The 22,114-nt window shown below is 38.0% G+C and overlaps 1 protein-coding gene across 4 annotated transcripts in view; it reads left to right on the top strand.

The window, feature by feature from the left end:
• Positions 1 to 22,114, top strand: part of LOC138707505 (acidic proline-rich protein HP43A-like) — a 308,063-nt gene that overhangs the window by 250,906 nt on the left and 35,043 nt on the right. For all 4 annotated transcript variants that reach the window (XR_011334247.1, XR_011334246.1, XR_011334245.1 and 1 more), the window contains exons 5-10: positions 4,164 to 4,224; positions 7,510 to 7,554; positions 10,845 to 10,890; positions 13,015 to 13,056; positions 14,735 to 14,779; positions 19,445 to 19,489. Coding sequence is in view for 1 of the 4 variants with exons in the window: in XM_069837018.1 (XP_069693119.1) it covers positions 7,521 to 7,554; positions 10,845 to 10,890; positions 13,015 to 13,056; positions 14,735 to 14,779; positions 19,445 to 19,489 (212 nt within the window). In the remaining 3 variants the exon portion in view is untranslated. The remainder of the gene's footprint in view (positions 1 to 4,163; positions 4,225 to 7,509; positions 7,555 to 10,844; positions 10,891 to 13,014; positions 13,057 to 14,734; positions 14,780 to 19,444; positions 19,490 to 22,114) is intronic.

The raw sequence follows: 22,114 nt of genomic DNA, 5'->3' as shown, positions 1-22,114 counted from the left end.
AGCTGCTTTCGCCGGTGCGCCAATCAGAAGGCCTCAGGACACGTCTTGCTCCTTTCACGTCCAAGAAAGAAGTCCCGCCCCGGTTTGGGGCTCGAAAAATCGAGGGAGAATTGGGAGGAAAATTTAAAAGGTACGCAAAACGCGTCCTTGCAAGGGGTTGGGGACTGTACAAAACTAAATATGTGAGCTCCAAGCCTGTTGGCCACTAGTCTCACTCCGGGTTACGCTGCTCCCCTGAAGGAGCTGTAGAAAATTTTGAAGGGGAAGCCGAGATTGGACGTAACCTCTTAGGTACCACATACGCGAGGGGGGCTGAGATTGATCAATTGATCACGGAACGGGGCGAGGAGGAGTTGGCTGGTGTTTGCCTTTAGGATGGCAAGACGCCGTCATCTGTTGTTCGATGACAAAGCAGGTGAAGGCCGTCGGAAGAAGTGCCGTGAAATCTAAGCTGCAATTTGAGAGGTCCCTCTCCTTTCAATATGCGACTTATTGAGTGACCTCGTATGTTTAATAGACTATTAATATTATCTGAACTAGGGCATACATAATTTATAATAAAGGTGGAATATATATGGGGAAGGGCATATAGGTCCGTGGCCCATTTCTTATAGGGCTCATCCCGACATTTGTCTTACGCCTGAGGAAAACCACGGAATACCTTAGGCAGGATGAGTTGTCTCATATAAGAGACTAGCCAATTTGGCTATTATGTAGGAGGTCATGAGCCTTGTTGATTTGTCTCAATTTCGAGACCAGCCATTTGGCTATATGATGGCTCAATTGCGAAGAGGGGGGAGAGATGTAATTGTTAATTAGGGAGATTCATGGGGATATGAGTGCAGGTCCGTGGCCCATTTCTTTTAGGGCTCATCCCGACATTTGTCTGGCTGCATCGTTGTATATATATAGTGCGGGAGGGGGGGGGGCTTGCTGTTGTCGCCTCGGTCCGCGCTCGAATGTGCTTCGCGGGCGGGCTTGCTGTTGCCTACGCGCTCCGCGTCCGGGGTTGTGTTATTTAATTGTGGTACGCGGGCGGGTTTGATGTTAGTTTTCCTTAATGCCGGATACCAGGCCTTGTTAATCTTGAGGCCTTCCTCTTTTCGATTGAAATTGTTCTTATGTTTATATATTTCAATCGCCTCTCGGTGTAGCCTCGCGTAGAAATGTGGTGTGTCGCTGAGTGTATCGGTGTCTTCGAACCTGATTTTATGTTCGCCTTCCAGATAAGCATGTTCAGCTACAGCCGACTTACCTACGTAGCCAAGGCGGCAGTTCCTTCTATGTTCGGAGATCCGAGTCTTGAAGCTCCGCTGCATCGTCCCTATGTAAACTGCTCACATGAACACGGGATCCTGTAGACCCCCGTAGATGACAAACTGTCGCGTTTGTCCTTGGCTGAGCGTAGGCTGTTGCGTATCTGCTTGGTGGGCAGGAAGATAGTGTCCACCTTGTGCCGGTTGAGGATCTTGCTTATCCGGTCCGTAACTTGCTTGTAATAGGGCAAGAACACCGTGCCTCTCTTCGTATGGTCTTGGCCTGACTCCGGTGTCAAGCCAATTGGCTAATACCGTTATGATGATTAAATAACTTGAGCTAACATATCGTCCCCAATAATTCCGTTTTGCTAATCGATGGAGTTGTAATAGAGCCAATTGGCTAGTCTACATCCATCGAATCAAGTCATTTTACCTAAAAGCCAACTGGCTAGTTTCTGAAATTGAGACATCTCATCCTGCCTAAGGTTTTTCCGTGGTTTTCCTAAGGCGTTAAGTCAGATTTCGGGATGAGCCCTAAAAGAAATGGGCCACGGACCTGCATTCACTTCCCCAGACATTGGTGACTGCTCAAAATTAATGATTATTGACATCGAGCTCGGGCCCTAACAGAATTCAATCGTCCCCTTGTACAGATCAATGGAGTCATCAAAGAGCCAATTGGCTGGTCTCCTGATCTGAGAAAAATAATCAAAGAGCCAATTGGCTATTGCCGTTAAGATTAATCCCTACGTGTTCGAATCTTCAAACAGCCAAACTGGCTATTACCGTTCCGTGCCTAGACTTCTATCACTCCTCCTCCTAGTTGGTACCGTCGCGTCTCTCCTCCGGATCAGGTCGCTGTACTTCTGCCCCTCCCCCCCCCGTATGTTATAGCTAATCAGTTACGTCCATTTTCGGCTTACCCACTGGAAATTTCTAGCGCTCCTTCACTGGGGCGGCGAAACCCGAAGTGAGACAAGTGGCCAAAAGGCTTGGAGCTCACATATTCAGTTTTTCACAGCCCCAATTCCCCCCCCTCCTTGCAAAGACGTGTTTTCACGTACCTTTAAAGTTTCTCCTCCCACTTCCCCCAATCATTCATTCATTCATTCATTCATTCATTCATTCATTCATTCATTCATTCATTCATTCATTCAGCACAGACCGTAATCGGCACGCGCAGTAGTACCAGCCGCACCAGCAATAGACACCACTGAAGATGTTCACCGCAGCAGTGAACGAAACGTTTGGTCACAACCAACAGACCACGGCCTCATAGCCCGGAAAACTTTTCTACTATTGATGCCGGCCGTGAAAGGCTACACTCCAATATTGCTTTGGGTTGTACAAAATACTCTTCAAAATACAATTCATTTAAGTATTCTCAAGTACAGTGTTAAAACAATATTGCACTTTTTCTTTCCCATCACGCAAGGAATTTGTACAAATTGCTGTGAAGATTTTAAGATTGTGCATGATCAGAGGACGAGCACCTGGTTCACAAGAGGAGGACTAGTTTAGGTGATACAATTAGTTTGTTTCGTTGTATGTCTGATCATGCGCACTGTCTCCTTTCTGGGACTTCTGTGTGATACATTTTATTTTCTAACACTGTACATAATGTAACTTAGATCCCCCACTATACAGTCTGCACAAGGAGTGTAGAATAGTGTAAGGTGAGAATATAATTTTGGGACTGACAGATGATTAGCTCCATCTGACAAAAAAAAGAAAAGATATCAACATCAATGTTAACAGGGAATTTGTTCAGTTGTGATACCAGTTCAGAGGAAATTGTTACTATAAAACTGAGGCAGGCAGTTTTATTTGTGCCTTACTTGTTTCAACTATGTTTGGCATAAGCAATGATAGCTGTTATATTGATTTTGCGTCGCACCTAATAGGAATTTGAATACCTTCACAAATATATCAGTCCACAATATTAAGTGCATTATATCTCACAGTTCTTCAGAGCATGAACCATTTTAGAACATACCTACAGAACTGTGGAGTATACAATACGTCTCACTAAATGTTAGTTATAGAAGTTACGAGTTAATCCTCTGTAAAGAGAAAATTGCATTTTTCAACAGTTTATTAAATGTTAGTAACAGAAGTTAGGTCCCGCGCTGTGGCGTTGTGGCCTAAGGTATCCTGCCTAGGACTCGGATAATGGAATGCGCGCTGGTTGGAGTCCTCATGGGGGAAGAAATTTTCTCATGAAATTTCGGCCAGTGTATGGTACTGGTGCCCACCCAGCATCGTGATACACTTGGGGAGCTATGATAGTTAGCGAAATCCGGTTGCAAATACCAGCTATAACAGATGGGGGATCATCGTGCTAACCACACGATACCTTCATTCTGGTTGGATGATCGTCCACCTCTGCTTCAGCATGTGGGCGTGAAGCCAGCAGCCGGGTGGTCGGTCTAGCCCTTCACAGGCTGTAGCGCCACGGCTTATTATTATTATTATTATTATTATTATTATTATTATTATTATTATTATTATTAACAGAAGTTACGAGTTAATATTATTGCTACTAGTCAATAGAGAAAACTTGCATTTGTTAAGTCAGTTTTCATAATTAGCGAAAGGTGTTACAGATATGTCAATTCAGTTTTGTCTATTAAACGTTCTTGCCACTTTCGAATTGTTAGATATGATATAATATGATAGGATGTTTTGGATTTCTGTAAGATTCTACGTGTGCAACTGTAAATATGCATCATTATGTGCTATAAAATTTATGTAGAATGGGTTTTTCATCCAATTAGAAGGTTTGATAATTTGAATGTTTTCGATTAATTGCTATCATTTTGCTAAGGACCTTGGTTTTCAGGAGAATAACTGCCATTTTTTGTCTTTATGTTCAAAATCATAATATTCTTTATTTTCTTACAGCGACCCCCACGAGAGAGAAGCAGGGACGAAGACAACAATCCCCAGAGGAGAGAAAATAATAGTGAGTTTGTCCTTTTGTTACACATGGTGATCAAAAATTATACATTACAGGGTGTTCCATAGATAACATAATATATAACAACGCCAGCAAACCAAAAAAGGCAGTGGAACATTGTCTCGCTATTTTTTGGTTTGCGGCATTGCTATCTGCTCTGTTTTGTGATTTTGTTGCATTTATTCATATTATTATAACCGACTTTCTTGTTTGGAACCTCTTATATATGAATTAATAATATATAGAGAGAAAGTGTACATGTGATAGGAAGGTATGGGGAATACAGGAAGGAAATTGGTTATGACCATGCCATCAAAATTTTCGCGATATATCATTCAGCAAATACTTCGATGTAAATAAGAGATATCGTTTACAATTTCCAAGTATGGAGCTTACGTGTATTCTCTTCAGGGATCTGGAATTCTTGTTCCAGTGAAAGAGAATATTTATGTGAAAGATACAAGATCTTGCTTTAAGATTTTTTCTTTAAAACATTTTGGAATAAAAATTTAAAACTTGGGCAGTTGGGTGTATTTTTCATTTTGAAACTTCATGACTCTTGAATACTATACGATAACTTGCAGTTTCTCCCTACTTCCTGTAATAAGTAGTTATGCTTGAAAATTTTATATGCATCAGAAGAGAATATGTTCATTGAATAATTTATCATGTCTTAGAGGAGAATATTTACTTAAAGCACACTACAGTGAAGGCGGTCGGGTAGCTCAGTTGGTAGAGCAGCTGGCTACGGACTGGAAGGTCCGGGGTTCGATCCCAGGTGGTGACAGGATTTTTTCTCGTTGCCAAACTTTCAGAACGGCCCCGAGGTTCACTCAGCCTCCTATAAAAATTGAGTACCGGGTCTTTCCCGGGGGTAAAAGGTGGTCAGAGCGTGGTGCCGACCACACCACCTCATTCTAGTGCCGAGGTCATGGAAAGCATGGGGCTCTACCTCCATGCCCCCCGAGTGCCTTCATGGCATGATACCTTTACCTTTTACACTACAGTGAAACGTGCTAACATATTAGTTCCTAATGTCATGTTCACCACAATTATTTTTCTTCTGTGTCTTTGCGTTCTATAGCAATATCTATATACCAGAATACTAAAATTTGAATGATCAAATTGAACTAGTGTGAGCCATGTAATTAATATTATGAATACAAAGCTCTTATAAAGGTAATCTTCATCTTACGATGTTTGGTGACGTATACACGTCCGTTGATGTGACATATTAATGAATTAAATACTATTATAGTCACAATCATGCCATGGTATGAAAGAAAAATTTCACAACCTCGAGCGGGAATCGAACCTGCGACTTCCTGTTCTCCGGTCAGGCGCTCTACCACTGAGCTATCGAGTTCGTCTCACGCCAAAGGCTCGGAATTATCCTTTCATACTGGCGACTCTGTTAAAGAGTACTGTCCATAGCGTCTGATCTTAGTCAGCACTGCTTATGGCTGGAAAGAAACTTTACTAATGCAATCCTCATCTTACGATGTTTGGTGACGTATACACGTCCGTTGATGTGACATATTAATGAATCAAATACTATTATAGTCACAATCTTGCCATCGTAAGATGAAGATTACATTTGTAAAGTTTCTTTCCAGCCATAAGCAGTGCTGACTAAGATCAGACGCTATGGACAGAACTCTATAACAGAGTCGCCAGTATGAAAGGATAATTCCGAGCCTTTGGCGTGAGACGAACTCGATAGCCCAGCGGTATAGCGCCTGACCGGAGAACAGGAAGTCGCAGGTTCGATTCCCGCTCGAGGTTGTGAAATTTTTCTTTCATACCATGGAATGATTGTGACTATAATAGTATTTAATTCACAAAGCTCTTGGTTCTTTCTAAAAGTAATTACTAGAGGATGTTAGGAGAGTCACTGTGCACTTACAACAGATGTTGGAAATAATATCCACGAGCAGCTGTACAAGAAGAATGTGCTTAATATGTTAGAAAACAATTTCTGCAGATGTGCAGAGAATACTTCATTGACCGTAATCGTGTGTTTTGTGTGTTAATATAACCACAAGGGTGGGACCGAGTCTTGTCTGTATAGGACAGACTATGGCATCAGAAGGGAAGTGAAAGGGACGAAGAAACTTCTGCTCATGATCTTTTTTTTTTACACCGCCTTGAAAAAAAAAACAGAATAATGCTTTGTGCATGGTTGGTGAATTTTATGCGACTAACGAAAGCTGAAGTTCGTAAAAGCTATGATGCCTGCCTCATACAATGTCACTGCCTTCCTGTCTGCTCATACTGCACTAAAACATAACCATTTTCCTTACAGTAGAAGTTGTAAATCATTCGTAGTAATGGGTTCTTCTTGGCTAGTGACCCAACCAATTCTTCTTTCTCTCTTTCTGATCAGTATCAGCTTCATTTCTTTACTCACTTACTAGCACCACTAGATTTCTTATTCTGTGCTACTGGAGTTAGAGGACAGCTCTAAGCAATATGGGATGATACATTCACACAAAACGAAAACCGTGGTTATTAAAAGAAAAATAAAGGAAGTAAACGTGCTGCGAATTTCAAATGAGACAGTAGAATAGGTGGAGAAATGCTTAAGGTGTAACATAAGATACTGCCATGAAGTCAAAAGAAGAATAGCAATGGGAAAGGAAGTTCTAATAGGAAAAGGAGCATCTTTTGCGAACTTCAGGGAAAAGAGCTATGGAAGGGAACTCTCTCCTCAGTCCTCCATATTCTTTCCCTCTCACGTGGTGTTAAAATCGCAACTTGTCAGTGAACAATACTTGTTCCATTGCGACATTCTCCAAGTCATGATATCTCGCATAATGCGATTTAAATGTGTAATACTGTTTAGTTCTCGACTTGTGGCAGGTCTTCTTGAGAGATTATTTGGAGTGTCCCCACACTGAGTTAACTCCTTGAATTTGTTTGAGTCGATTTTGAGTGTTTGTGGTTGTCATAGGGAGACATCACGTGGTTAAAAATTACAGGAACAGAACAATAAAAAATACTTCAAAACTTACGTCATAAACTGTTGTCAGACCAATGGAGGAATCAAGCAAAGGAAATTAGTCTTATAAATCACCCTGTAATGCATTATCCTCCAACAAAATGGATCAGACAGCCTTCCCAGTCAAACAAAATATCGAACTTCTAAATCTTGGGCAAGTGGACAGTTGCATGATATTATTAAATTTTATGCATGTTGCACGTCTTGGTGCCAGTGAGTATAGTGTAGAACGTAAGTGTTAATTTGAGAGAATGACTGATATTATATTGAACACTGACTTCTTTTTACAGATGACTTCCAAATGGTGGTCAATTGTGCGATGCAATGGGGAAACGGTAAGAATTCAATCTTTTCTTATAACCTATTGAACTTTATGCACAGGGCTAGTGATTTTGTCCTTTTGTTACACATGTTGAGTTAAAAATAATACTTTGCAGGGTTGTTACATATAGTTTTTGTTGGTTATTGCGTTTTTTGTACAAAATGGACGTACTTTTGTATGTCCCAATTAACTGCTTACACATGTACAAAAGAGTGTAGATTGTGTACAGAACTTCACAATATTGACCTTGATACTCCTTATTCTGTCCTTCTACTAACATGGCTATTCAAACTCTTAATTACAGAAATGCTGTACAGTATAAAGTTTGTCTCAACAAGAATGCCGGATTTAATAATGTGAATAAGTGTCAGAAAAATAGGTAACACAATATATAACAGCACCATCAAACCAAGACGACAGTGGAACATTGTCTCGTTATTTTTTTGGTTTGCAGCATTGCTATTTGCTCTGATTTGTGATTTTGTTGCATTTATTGACATTATTAAAACTGGCGTTCTTGTTTGGAACCTCTTACATAATTACACCGCCTTGAAAAAAAATGCAGAATAATGCTCTGTGCATGGGTGGTGAATTTTATGCGACTAACGAAAGCTGATTTTCGCAAAAGCTATTAGCCTGCCTCATACAATGTCACTGCCTTCCTGTCTGCTCATACTGCACCAAAACATAACAATGTTCTTTGCAGTAAAAGTTGTAAATCATTCATAGTAACGGGTTCCTCTTGGCTAGTGACCCAACGAATTCTTTTTTTCTCTTTCTGATCAGTTTCAGCATCATTTCTTTACTCGCTTACCAACACCACTAGATTTCTTATTCTGTGCTACTGGAGTTAAAGGACAGCTCTGGGCAATATGGGATGATACATTCACACAAAACGAAGACCGTGGTTATTAAAAGAAAAATAAAGGAGGTAAACGAGCTGCGAATTTCAAATGAGGCAATAGAATAGGTGTACAGATACTTAAGCTGTAACACGAGTTACTGCCAAGAAGTCAGAAGAAGAATAGCAATGGGAAAAGGAGAATCTTCTGCGGACTTCAGGGAAAAGAACTAAGGAAGAGACTAGTGAAGTGCTTTGTGTGGAATGGCATTATACGGTGCAGAATCAGGAAGTGATTTATGTGGTTCTCATGTTTAACTGCGAAATTTCTAGCTAATATAAGAATAAACTGGTTGTTATATATGTATGTATGTAGCCTATGTATGTTTGTATGTATGTATATATGTATGTATGTAATTTTTAACACTACAATTGGGTATACACCCGGTGACAGTGATATATATAATATAAAATAATTACAATTACATGAAATAAAATAAATAAACGTAAATGAAACAAAATAAAATACACGTAAATCTTTAAATGTTAAATGCAATAAACCTAGGACTAACGCCTACGATAAGCAAAAGTAAATTTAAATTATAAGTACTTCTAATTCACCCAACTGTTACCAATTTAAGTAATTATATATCACCTTAATTAATTACATATCATACTAATTAATTACATATCATCTTAATTACATATCATCTTAATTTTAGTTACATATCAACTAAATTACATATCTTAATTACATATGAACTTAATTAATTATATAACAACTCTATTGTTTAGTCCACATCTGTTGAGCAACGGTCAGCGCATCTGTCTGCGAAACCAGGTGGCCTGGGTTCGATTCCCGGTCGGGGCAAGTTACCTGGTTGAGGTTTTCCTGGGGTTTTACCTCAACCCAATATGAGCAAATGCTGGGTAACTTTCGGTGCTGGACCCCGGACTCATTTCACCGGCATTATCACCTTCATCTCATTCAGACGCTAAATAACCTAAGCTGTTGATAAAGCGTCGTAAATTAGCCAACTAAAATAAAAATAAAATTGTTTACATGGCATAACTTAAATAATTTCACTGCACCTACAATTACATTTTCAGTCTAATCTTCTCAACCTTTCCTTAAATGTATTGATTTTGAGAGGACCACCGCAAGAAAGATTGCCGCAGGTAAGCTGTTGCAATCTACTATTGTGCAGTTAACAAAGGAAAATTTTGCCACGTTCTATCTTTGTTTTCTACATTTAAACTTCCTAATATGATCAGCCCTTCCTTATGGGGTGTTGCTAATCTAGCATCAATATCGGTCCATGCTTTGTGTCCCATTTGTGCCTTACACAATGTGGTGAGTCAAGTTTTTCGTCGCCTTGATTTGAGAAGTTCCCAGCCTAAATCTTTCACTATCTCCTCACCATGTCCCTTCCCCATTTTGACATGTTTTGCTGCCTTGCGTTGGAATTTTTCTATTCAATCGATTTGGTTTTGTCTGTACGGATCCCAACCTACTGCTCCATATTCCATAATTGGGCGAACAAGGGTTTTGTACGCTAATTCCTTTGACTTTGGGTTAGATTTCTTCAGAATACGCATGGAGAAATGTAGTGCTTTCCAGGCTTTCCTTGTTGTATTAGTGACGTCTTCCACCCAACCCAGTTTGTTACTTAAATATATACCTAGGTATTTACAAGTCTTCGTTTGTGGCACCGACGTACCATTCAGTTGATATCCGAGACAAATTTCTTTATGCGTTCTAACTTTGTGATTCACTATGTACTTGTTTAACTACGATTAACTGTGAAATTCTAACTCTTGTAAGAAAATAAAACTGATCTGTTGGCCTATTAATAACAACCACCCTGGAATGTGGTCACACGAAAATGTAGAGGGAAGATCTCTCTCCTCAGTCCTCCATATTCTTTCCCTGTCACGTGGTGATAAAATCGTAACTCGTCAGTGATCAATACTTGTTCCGTTGCTACATTGTCCAAGTCATAACTCGTATAATGCGATTGAAATGCTTGATACTGTTTAGTTCTGGACCTGTGACAGTTCTTCTTGAGAGATTATTTGGAGAGTCCCCTCACTGTGTTAACTCCTTGAATTTGTTTGAGTGTTTGTGGTTGTCATGGGGAGACATCACGAGGTTGAAAAGTACAGGAACAGAACAATAAACGTTACTGCAAAACTTCCGTCATAAACAATCCTCAGAAAAATGAAGGCATCAAGCAATGGAAATTAGTGTTATAAACCACCCTGTAATGCATTATCCTACAACAAAATGTATCAGACAGCATTTCCAATAAGACAAAATATAAAAGTTCTAAATCTTGGCCATGTCATTATTAAACTTTAATGCCATGTTGAAGGCCTTGCTGAGAGTCAATATAGTGTACAATGTAAGTGATAACTTGAGAGAATGACTGATATTAACTTGAACTGTCTTCTTTTTACAGTTATTGCACAAATGCTCGAAGCTGCAATTGACTCCCGTTTTGGACGGTAAGAATTCATTCTTATCTTATCACCTGTTGTAATTTATGCACAGGGCTAGTGAGTTTGTCTTTTTGTTAAACATGGTGAGTTAAAAATAAGCTGCAGGGTTGTTACATATAGTTTTTGTTGTATATTGTGTGTTTTGTACAAAATGGACATACTTTTGAATGTACCAATTAACTGCTTACACATGTACAAAAGAGTGTAGAATGTGTACAGAACTTCACAATATTGACCTTGATACTCCTTATTCTGTCCTCCTACTAACATTCTCTTCAGGGATCTAGAATTCTTTTTTCAGAGAAAGAAAATATTTATGTGAAAGAGACTAGATCTTGCTTTAAAATGTTTTCTTTAAAGTATTTTGGTTGTATTTCTCATTGTGACATTTTAGGACTCTTGAATAGCAGTTTCTCCTAAAAAATATCTATATGCCAGCATACCAGAATTTGAATAATCAAAGTGAACTAGTGTGAGCCATGTAATTAATATTATGAATACAAAGCTCTTGGTTCTTTCTAAAAGTAATTACTAGAGGACGTTAGGAGAGTCACTGTGCACTTACAACAGATGGTGGAAATAACATCCACGAGCAGCTATACAAGCTGAATCTACTTAATGTGTTAGAAAATACTTTCTGCAGATCTGCAGGAATATTTCATTGGCCGTAATCGTGTGTTTTGTGTGTTAATATAACCAGAAAAGTTGGACCAAGTCCAAGAGACGCAGCAACTTCTGCTCTTAATTTTTTGCTTGCACCGCCTTGAAACAAAATGCATAATAATGATCTGTGCAACGGTGATGAATTTTACGAGACTAACAAAAGCTGAAGTTCGTAAAAGTTTTGATGCCTGCCTCATACAATGTCACTGCCTTCCTCTCTCCTCATACTGCCCCAAAACATAACAAAGTTCCTTGCAGTAAAAGTTATAAATCATTGATAGTAACGGGTTCTTCTTGGCCAGTGACCCTACTAATTATTTTTTCTCTCTTACTGATCAGTTTCAGCATCATTTCTTTACCCACTTCCCGGTACCACTAGATTTCTTATTCTGTGCTACTGGAGTTACAGGATAGCTCTGAGTAATATGGGATTATATATTCACCCAAAACGAAAACCATGGTTATTAAAAGAAAAATAAAGGAGGTAAACGTGCTGCGAATTTCAAATGTGGCAGTAGAATAGGTGGAGAAATATTTAAGTTGTAACATGAATCACTGCCAAGAAGTGAAAAGAAGAATACCAATGGGAAAGGAAGTTTTAATACGAAAAGGAGCATCTTCTTTGGACTTTAGGGAAAAGAACTGAGGAAGAGACTAGTGAAGTGCTTTGTGTGGAATTACATTGTACAGTGCAGAATCATGAAGTGATTTATGTGGTTCACATGATTAACACCAGCGAAAGGTCTAGGTAATATAAGAATAAACTGGTTGTTTTCTTTGTTATTCATTATGTAATTGTTTTACTACGATTAAAAGTGAAATTCTAACTCTTGTAAGAAAATAACATTGATCTGTTGGTCTATTGATAACAACCACACTAAAATGTGGTTAGACGAAAATGTATAGGGAAGATCTCTCTCCTTAGTCCTCCATATTCTTTACCACTCACCTGGTGATAAAATCGTAACTCGTCAGTGAAGTTGTTCCATTGCTACATTGTCCAAATCATGATATCTCGTATAATGCCATACTGTTTAGTTCTGTATCTGTGGCAGGTCTTCTTGAGAGATTATTTGGAGAGTCCCCTCACTGTGTTAAGTCCCTGAATTTGTTTGAGTGTTTGTGGTTCTCATGGGGAGACATCACATGGTTGAAAAGTACAGCAACAGAACAACCAAAGTTACTGCAAAACGTCCGTCATAAACAGACCAATGGAGGGATCAAGCAACGAAAATTAGTGTTATAAACGATCCTGTAATGCAGTATCCTCCAACAAAATGTATCAACAGCCCTCCCAGTCAGACAAATTATCAAAATTTTAAATCTTGGCCAAGTGGACAAGTACATGTTATTATTAAACTTTTATGCGATGTTGCAGGTATTGGTGCCAGTCAGTATAGTGTAGAACGTAAGTGTTAACTTGAGAGAATGACTGATATTACATTGAACACTGTCTTTTTCTTACAGGGACATTGATGGTAGATATCCAGGAAATAGGCGATCCAGAAGGTATGAATTCAATCATTTCTTATCATCTCTTGAATTTTTTGCACAGGGCTAGTGACTTTGCCCTTTTGTTACACATGGTCAGTTAAAAATAATAAGCTGCAGGGTCGTTACATATAGATTTTGTTGGTTATTGTGTGTTTTGTACAAAATGGACGTACTTTTGTATGTACCAATTAACTGCTTACACATGATTTGTGTGTTAATATAACCAGAAAGGTGGGACCGAGCCATGTCTGAACTGAACAGCTTATAGCATAAGAAGGGAAGTGAAAGGGTCGAAGAAACTTCTGCTCATGATCTTTTTGCTTGCAGCGCCTTGAAAAAAAGTGAAGAATAATGCTCTGTGCATCGGTGGTGAATTTTACGCGACTAACAAAAGCTGAAGTTCGTAAAAGCTAAGATGCCTGCCTCATACAATGTCACTGCCTTCCTGTCGGCTCATACTCCACCAAAACATAACAATGGTCCTTGCAGTAAAAGTTATAACTCATTCATTGTAACGGGTTCTTCTTGGCTAGTGACCCTACCAATTCATTTTTCTCTCTTTCTGAACAGTTTCAGCATTATTTCTTTACTCACTTACAAGCACCATTATATTTCTTATTCTGTGCTACTGGAGTTAAAGGACAGCTCTGAGCAATATAGGATGATACATTCACACAAAACGAAGACCATGGTTATTAAAAGAAAAATAAAGGAGGTAAACATGCTGCGAATTTCGAATGAGGCAGTAGAATAGGTGGAGAAATACTTAAGGTGTAGCATGAGTTACTGCCAAGAAGTCAAAAAGAAGAATAGCAAGGGGGAAAGGAAGTTTTAATAGGAAAAGGAGCATCTTCTTTGGACTTGAGGGAAAAGAACTAAGGAAGAGACTAGTGATGTGCTTTGTGTGGAATGGCATTGTACGGTGGAGAATCATGAAGTGATATATGTGGTTCACATGATAAACACCAGCGAAAGTGCTAGGTAGGCTTAATGTAAGAATAAACTGGTGGCTATCTTTGTGATTCACTATGTAATTGTTTAACTACGATTAACTGTGAAATTCTAATGCTTGTAAAAAAAGAAACTGATCTGTTGGTCTGTTGATAACAACCACACTGGAATGTGGTTAGACGAAAAGGTATAGGGAAGATCTCTCTTTAGTCCTCCACCACTCACCTGGTGATAAAATCGTAACTCATCAGTGAACAGTACCTGTTCCATTGCTACATTGTCCAAGTCATGATATCTCGTATAATGCCATACTGTGTAGTTCTGGGCCTGTGGCAGGTCTTCTTGAGAGATTATTTGTAGACTCCCCTCACTGTGTTAATCCCTTGAATTTGTTTTAGTGTTTGTGGTTGTCATGGGACACATCACAAGGTTGAAAAGTACATGAACAGAACAATAAACGTTACTGCAAAACAGTTGTCAGACCAATGGAGGGATCAAGCAATGGAAATTAGTGTTATAAACCACCCTGTAATGCATTATCCTCCAACAAAATGTATCGGACAGCCCTCCCAGTCAGACAAATTATCAGAAATCTAAATGTTGGGCAAGTGGACAGTTACATGTCATTATTAAATTTTTATGCCATGTTGCAGGTATTGGTGCCAGTCATTATAGTGTAGAACGTAAGTGTTAATTTGAGAGAATGACTGATATTAGATTGAACACAGTCTTTTTCTTACAGGGATGACTACCTTCAACACAGTGGTGATCGTCGCCGTCACAGAGGGTAAGAATTCAATCTTTTCTTATCACCTCTTGTACTTTCTGCACTGGGCTAGTGACTTTGTCCTTTTTTTACACATGGTGAGTTGAAAATAATGCGCTGCAGGGTTGTTACATATGGTTTTTGTTGGTTATTGTGTGTTTTGTACGAAATGGACGTACTTTTGAATGTACCAATTAACTACTTACACATGTACAGCTGTCAAAAAAAAAAGTGGCCGCACTCGTGAACAGCGAATATTTTCAAAGTCCACTTCGGGTCGCGGCGATGTTACACGATGCATGTGCTTGTACAAGCAGTTCCGAAACTATGAAAGTGTTCCATATCTGCGCCTCGTAGACCAGCGGTAGAGTGCTTGTTTAATGATTGAAAGGTCGTGGGTTCGGGCCTTCTTCAATTTTTCATTTTATTTTTTAATCGTTCTTTAGCGATGTAAATGATATTCAAATTATCATTTATATCCAGTTATCGTTCTGTATGGATATCACGTTATTTATATTTTGTTACCGTTCTTTAGAGATATGAATAACATTCAAGTCATCATTTGTATTCTGTTATCGTTTTATAACGATATGAATAATAATTATTATTGTTGTATCTCCAATGGGGGTTAATCCTATTTTACATAATTATGTATGTTAGGGCTATAGTTTTATACACAAAAAACATAAGCATAAAGAGAAATGGAAAAAAAATTAATTAGCTTACGCGATGTAAACAAAACATAAACAATCCGTAAATTAGGCATTACGATTGCAAAACAAAATATCAGGTATCAATTTGAAACATACAAAAACATTAACAACACACATACGTAACACTTCTATAACACAAATATGCAGCTTTCCGGACCATAAATCATAAATTAATACACAATAGTTACAAAAACACAATCAAACTATAATTACGACGACATCAAGTATCCCATAACTGACTCACATACATAACAAATCAATCATCCGTTGCAACACATACAGTTCAACATAGTAACCACACTTTTAAAAGTTACAAATTTGGCTCCAAGAAGAATAAATAGGACACTGTTACTAATTACTATTCTTCTACAATTTCCTAAATACATCTGTAATAAATCTGTGAAATTCCGATATGAATAATATTCACGTTTTTTATATTGTTATCGTTCTTTAGCGATATAAATAATATTCAAGTTATCATTTATATTCCGTTTTCCTTCATTATCATTATAAAACAATATTCAAGTTATTTATATTGTTATTGTTCTTTCGCAATATAAATAATCTGTATTTTATGTAAGTAATTATTATAATACAAATAACCATCTTTCTATGTAAAATAGGTTATTTTATTTAGATGATTAAATACGTATTATATAATACTTACTTACTTACAAATGTCTTTTAAGGAAACCGAAGGTTCATTACCGCCCTCACATAAGCCCGCCAGCGGTCCCTATCCTGTGCAAGATTAATCCAGTCTCTATCATCATACCCCACCTCCCTCAAATCCATTTTAATATTATCCTCCCATCTACATCTCGGCCTCCCTAAAGGTCTTTTTCCCTCCGGTCTCCCAACTAACACACTATATGCATTTATGGATTCGCCCATACGTGCTGCATGCCCTGCCCACCTCAAACGTCTGGATTTAACGTTCCTAATTATGTCAGGTGAAGAATACAATGCGTGCAGTACATATTATATAATATCTGATATTAATTAAACAAACCGATATTTATCATTTATATTCTGTTACCGTTCTTTAGTGATACTGTATAAATAATATTCAAGTTATTTATATTGTAATCGTTCTTTAGTGATATAAATAACATAAATTTAATATTAGGTTTGGAAAAATCCAGTTGCATAATACTGGTATTAGTTTTTCTTTTTGTATTATTACATTATACTATCTTGAACCACAATAAAATGAAAAGGAGTAACGAGGAATTGAACCTGAGACGTTGACATCTGAGCTACGAGGTCAAAAGTGTGGAAACATTTTCGGAGAAATTGGCCCAATCACACTCTAAGATTTTCTGATGATTTGCAGAAGCTAGTCCAGGATGTAGGGGGCAAAGGCTAATTGAGATTCCCCGGTCTCTGATCGGGTCAAACATCCTGATAGAATTAATATTTAACCATTGCCGTGACTTTCGGTGAAGTCCAGAGGGCCCAATTAGTCAAATCCACTCTCCTCATCTCCACGCTTGGACCCCCTGGAATTTAATAAGATGCGAAAGAGATAGTGGTGTGCGGAAAGCAACGGGATGTTACAGCATTTAGGCCTATCCTTCCCAAGAAAAACTGCAAACATGAACAAAGGATCTCAGTTTTCAGATGGGGCCAATAGGGAACTCTCATGAAGATGATAAAAAGACAAAACGGGGTCATTCTGATTGTTATTCACACTCGGCTCTCATAGGTGCCGGTAGTGCCGAGAATTATGAACTACTTAGTTCGTCAAAGACTGTCCAGAGTGCATCCCAAGCAGTGAGATATAACATTACACAAATAAATCAATGTTGTAAACGAAAGCAGTAATAAGCCTGAGATATTCTGAGAAGTGCTATCAGAATTATCATTCCCAAAAGCACTCCTAATTCTTACACAAACTTATATTGAGGTAGTTGTTCGTAAGAACATCGCTCAAAGGAAAATAATAAGAAAACAAAATGATTTCATAAAGAATAGCTATCTGAAAGGTAATTCTCGAATAAGTGCTTAGTGGGTCGTTATCGACCCACTACTAAAAATATATGACATAAGTCCTTAGTTCTACTCATGATAGCCTATGCTGCATCTCTAACATGCTTTTACATTGCCACAACTCTTGTATCACCGTCTTTGTTGTTGGGCTATAGTGCCCACAGTGATCCTTTCTCGGTGTTCTTTGATGATGTCGAAGGAATGAACTCGTCTTCCTCTCTTTAGGCTTACGTTATTTTGAGGCCAAAGACTTCTCGTATGATCGACTGACTGAGAAGCCTAACATTGTTTATGCACACATCTAATAAACACGAAAGTAATGGTATGTGCCATTTTTTCCACGTAGGTCAGAAGTATGTACTCCACTCATATTGCAATTATATTTACGGAAAACATAAGGCAGACGAGCTTTGATTTCCCCTTCTCCTAAAGGGGCTACTTCATATTCGATAGACGTGATGCTCACCTTTATTTCTATCTCGCTTTATTCTACGTGTCGGTGGAGGGGAATTCTCAATTTCATTGCTGATAAGATCTGAATCTTTTCTAATATCGGTGCCCCTTCCTCTTTATAAGGCTGAACAATGTCTAGTAGCCCTGTCACTAACTCTGCTGTGGCTTGTAGTTGAGCTCGGTTGGAGTCCTTGCAATCTTCATCTCCAGAATCTGCATCCGTTATCCTCAGGCAGACCAATGAATATATCTGCCCCATATTTAGGGATTTCGGAAGAATCAGATCTCTCCAATTATTCTAGAATTTAGGTTACTCTCAGACCAGTGAGTCTGAAAAGAGGGAATAATTATGATTATGGAAACTGTAATGAAGGATCACAGATTTCAGATGGGGCCAATAGGGAACTCTCATGGAGATAATAAAAAGACAAAACGGGGTCATTCTGATTGTTATTCACACTCGGCTCTCATAGGTGCCGGTAGTGCCGAGAATTATGAACTACTTAGTTCATCAAGGACTATCCAGAGTGCATCCCAAGCAGTGAGATACAACATTACACAAATAAAACAATGTTGTAAACGAAAGCGGTAATAAGCCTGAGATATTCTGAGAAGTGCTATCAGAATTATCATTCCCAAAAGCACTCCTAATTCTTACACAAACTTCTATTGAGGTAGTTGTTCGTAAAAACATCGCTCAAAGGAAAATAATAAGAAAACAAAATGATTTCATAAAGAAAAGCTATGTGAAAGGTAATCTTCGAATAAGTGCTTAGTGGGTCATTATCGACCCACACTAAATTGTAACCCCTACTGTACAGCACATAGCTTAAATATTGACAAAAACATACAAGATACATATTCTCCTGAATCATCTTGGCAGGAAACACAGATTGTTAATAAAATTCACGGATTGAACAGAGTTTTTACTCACTTTTTCTTTTCCAAGGCAGACGGTAGTTGCGTCATATTTATTCGGCAAGTTCCCGCGCAATAATGACGTGGTTTGTTGGTTTCCCGCGTGGTCCACAAGTGCATTGTACGTTTGTGCATCTAAGAAAACTAGATACGTTGTGTTGCCTAGGCTAATTCGCGTGGAAAATAATTTTAATCAATGGGTCGAAAACGACCCACCTGGGCATAAATGGGTTGACTCCTTGAATATGTTTGAGTATTTGTGGTTGTCATGGGGAGACATCACGTGGTTGAAAAATACAGGAACAGAACAACAAACGTTGCTGCAAAACTTCAGTCATAAACAGTTCTCAGACCAATGGAGGGATCAAGCAAAGGAAATTAGTCTTATAAACCACCCTGTAATGCATTATGCTCCAACAAAAGTATCAGACAGCCTTCCCAGTCAAACAAAATATCAAAGTTCTAAATCTGGCCAAGTGGACAGTTACAGGTTATTATTAAACTTTTATGCCATGTTGCACGTCTTGGTGCCAGTCAGTACAGTGTAGAACGTTAGTGTTGACTTGAGAGAATGACTGACTTTATATTGAAAACTGTCTTCTTCTTACAGCCCAGCCACACAGCCAGGACAACAACAGTGGCCTCGCTCACAACGGTAAGCATTCAATCTTTTCTTATCACCTCTTGTACTTTATGCACAGTGCTAGTGAGTTTGTCCTTTTGTTACACATGGTGAGTTAAAAATAATACGCTACAAGCTTGTTACATGTAGTTTTTGTTGGTTATTGTGTGTTTTGTACAAAATGGAAATACTTTTGTATGCACCAATTAACTTCTTACACGTGTACAAAAGAGTGTCGATTGTGTACAGAACTTCACAGAGTCTACCAGCAATAACAATGAAGTAACAGCCCAGTAAAATTTTCAATCAGTGGATTAAGGAAGAATGTCCGGACTTTCTTCCTTTTTCCAATCAATATTGTAAGCATCATCACCAGATGTCAGGTAGGAAGTCTGTCTCTCGTTTAAATTTGCTAATTTGCTGTCAGTGTGGTTGTAAGTTCGTTGTCTGTAAATCATTCATAGCAACTTGAGTGAAAGTAATTCTGATAGTGAACAAATACACTGGAGAAGAAAGGGACTAAGAAATATTGATGAATAATGTATGTAAAAGAAAAACGCAAGAAATCTAGATCTTGGGAAAATAATACGTAACTTCAAAAGGAGGAGTTGTGCCAGCAAAACTGCCTGGTCCATCATGAAAGAAAGATATGGTATGTTTTATACATTATTTGGATATATTTCTACTGTTAAATATTTCTGTGAACATATAATATATGCTGCAGATTGGTGTTTGTTTTATTGTTGTTGTTCCACAAGGTGTTTTGAAAATTTTAAAGATGAAGACCAGATGGAAATAATCACTACATTATACGATGGTAAAACTAAAAAGAGGAAATGTGTATCTAATGGCACTGATAGAACATTCACCTGTACAAAGACGCCAAAATTAAATCTCTTTTTCTTAATGAAAATACAAAACGATGGCTTTCGCAGAATTGTTAGTTCACAAACGACGAGCATCAAAATTTTATAAAATAAAACAACGAGAGGTAATAAAATTACGTGATGAAAGAAATGACATAGTCGACCTAGTGTTCGACTTATGCAAAATGTTCTCCTTTCTTGTCTTCTTGTACAGGAAATGTTCTATTTAAGAAAACTGTAGCTTTTTGTATTTGGAATCCATAACCAGGAAAACAATACAGCACAGTTTTATTGCTACCATGAAGGACAAGCTAATCAAGGCCCCATTGAAGTCTGCACGTTTCCCAATGACTACATAAGTGAAATTGACTCAGTGAAAGAACTACATGTGTTTAGTGATCCTTGTGGCGGACAGAATCGAAATAACACTGTTTTTAGTAGGTTGTTTTACGACGCTTTATCAACAGCTTATGTTATTTAGTGTCTGAATGTGATGAAGGTGATAATGTCGGTGAAATGAGTCCAAGGTCCAACACGGATAGTTACCCAGTATTTGCTCATGTTGGGTTGAGGGAAAACACCGGAAAAAAACGTCAATCAGGTAACTAGTCCCGACCGGAAATCGAACCCAGGCCACCTGGTTTCGCGGCCAGACGCGCTGTTACTTCACAGTTGTGGACAATAACACTGTTGTACGTTGCCTTATGTATCGAACAATGACTGCCAAGTTTCAGATAATTCAGCACTATTATCCTGTACGAAGTCACTCGTTCCTCCCGTGCAAAAGGGCAAAAGGGATTTCACCGTAATAAAAAGAGTGATACAAAAAGACAGAATCTACTCTGTGAAACAGTATGTTGAGATGATAGTTAATTCAAGAAAAACACAGAATGCTTTTCAAGTCAAGATTGTTGGACATCAAGATATCATTGATGTTAAAGAATGGTGGCCACACTTCTTAAAAAGAATCTTAAATTGCTCTAAATAGTCACATGAAGTAAAAGTTTTCACTTTCTAACTGCCGGCATTTGACCTATAAACAGAAAACCCCAGGCTATGTCGTTTCTTTGGAATGGATAGATGGATTGAATCGCAAGACATACAGACTTTAAGGGAAGAAGAACACCTCTGCTCCTAGAAATATGGCATAGGACTCCAAAGTTCCTATACATCCCAAGAAGCTGCAAGACGTTAACAAAATAATTAAATATATTCCATCAGAGTATTAAGAGTTCTATAACAACATTCTTCAATTGCCCACAAGAAATCCTATCCAATCCGATGGAGAAGATTAGTAGTTAAATTGTTAATTAAAATTATTTATAATACAACAGCACAATTTATAAAATTTTTAAGATGTTTGAGTGAAATTAAATAATATTCACACTGTGTTAACAATAGAAATTTAACTAACAATAAATAGCAGATTAAACCTGTGTTTAATTGAGTTTCTTTGCAAATTACTCATTAGAATTTTTAATTTATTGGAAAAAGGAAGAAAGTCCAACTTCAAAAGAGGAAGGATTCAAAAATATTTATCGAATGCGCTGAAACGACGCACCATACAGTTCAGAGAACTTAGTTCTACAAGTTTGTAGTGCATTACAAAGCTGTAGCAACAATATTGTGTTAATAAGTTTTTCTTAGTTTTCTCAAAACATAGGTGCATGGACATTCTTCCCTTTTCCAATCAGTGATTCAATTGTTCATTAAGTTTACATTGTTGTGAAGGTTCAAATGAACGTATACATCTGTTTTGTGCATATAATTTTTTATGTTTCCAATTCCGCCA

The sequence above is a fragment of the Periplaneta americana genome, chromosome 10, assembly GCF_040183065.1.
Source record: "Periplaneta americana isolate PAMFEO1 chromosome 10, P.americana_PAMFEO1_priV1, whole genome shotgun sequence".
Classification (NCBI taxonomy): Eukaryota; Metazoa; Arthropoda; class Insecta; order Blattodea; family Blattidae; genus Periplaneta; species Periplaneta americana.
This window is presented reverse-complemented; position numbering and strand designations above follow the sequence as displayed.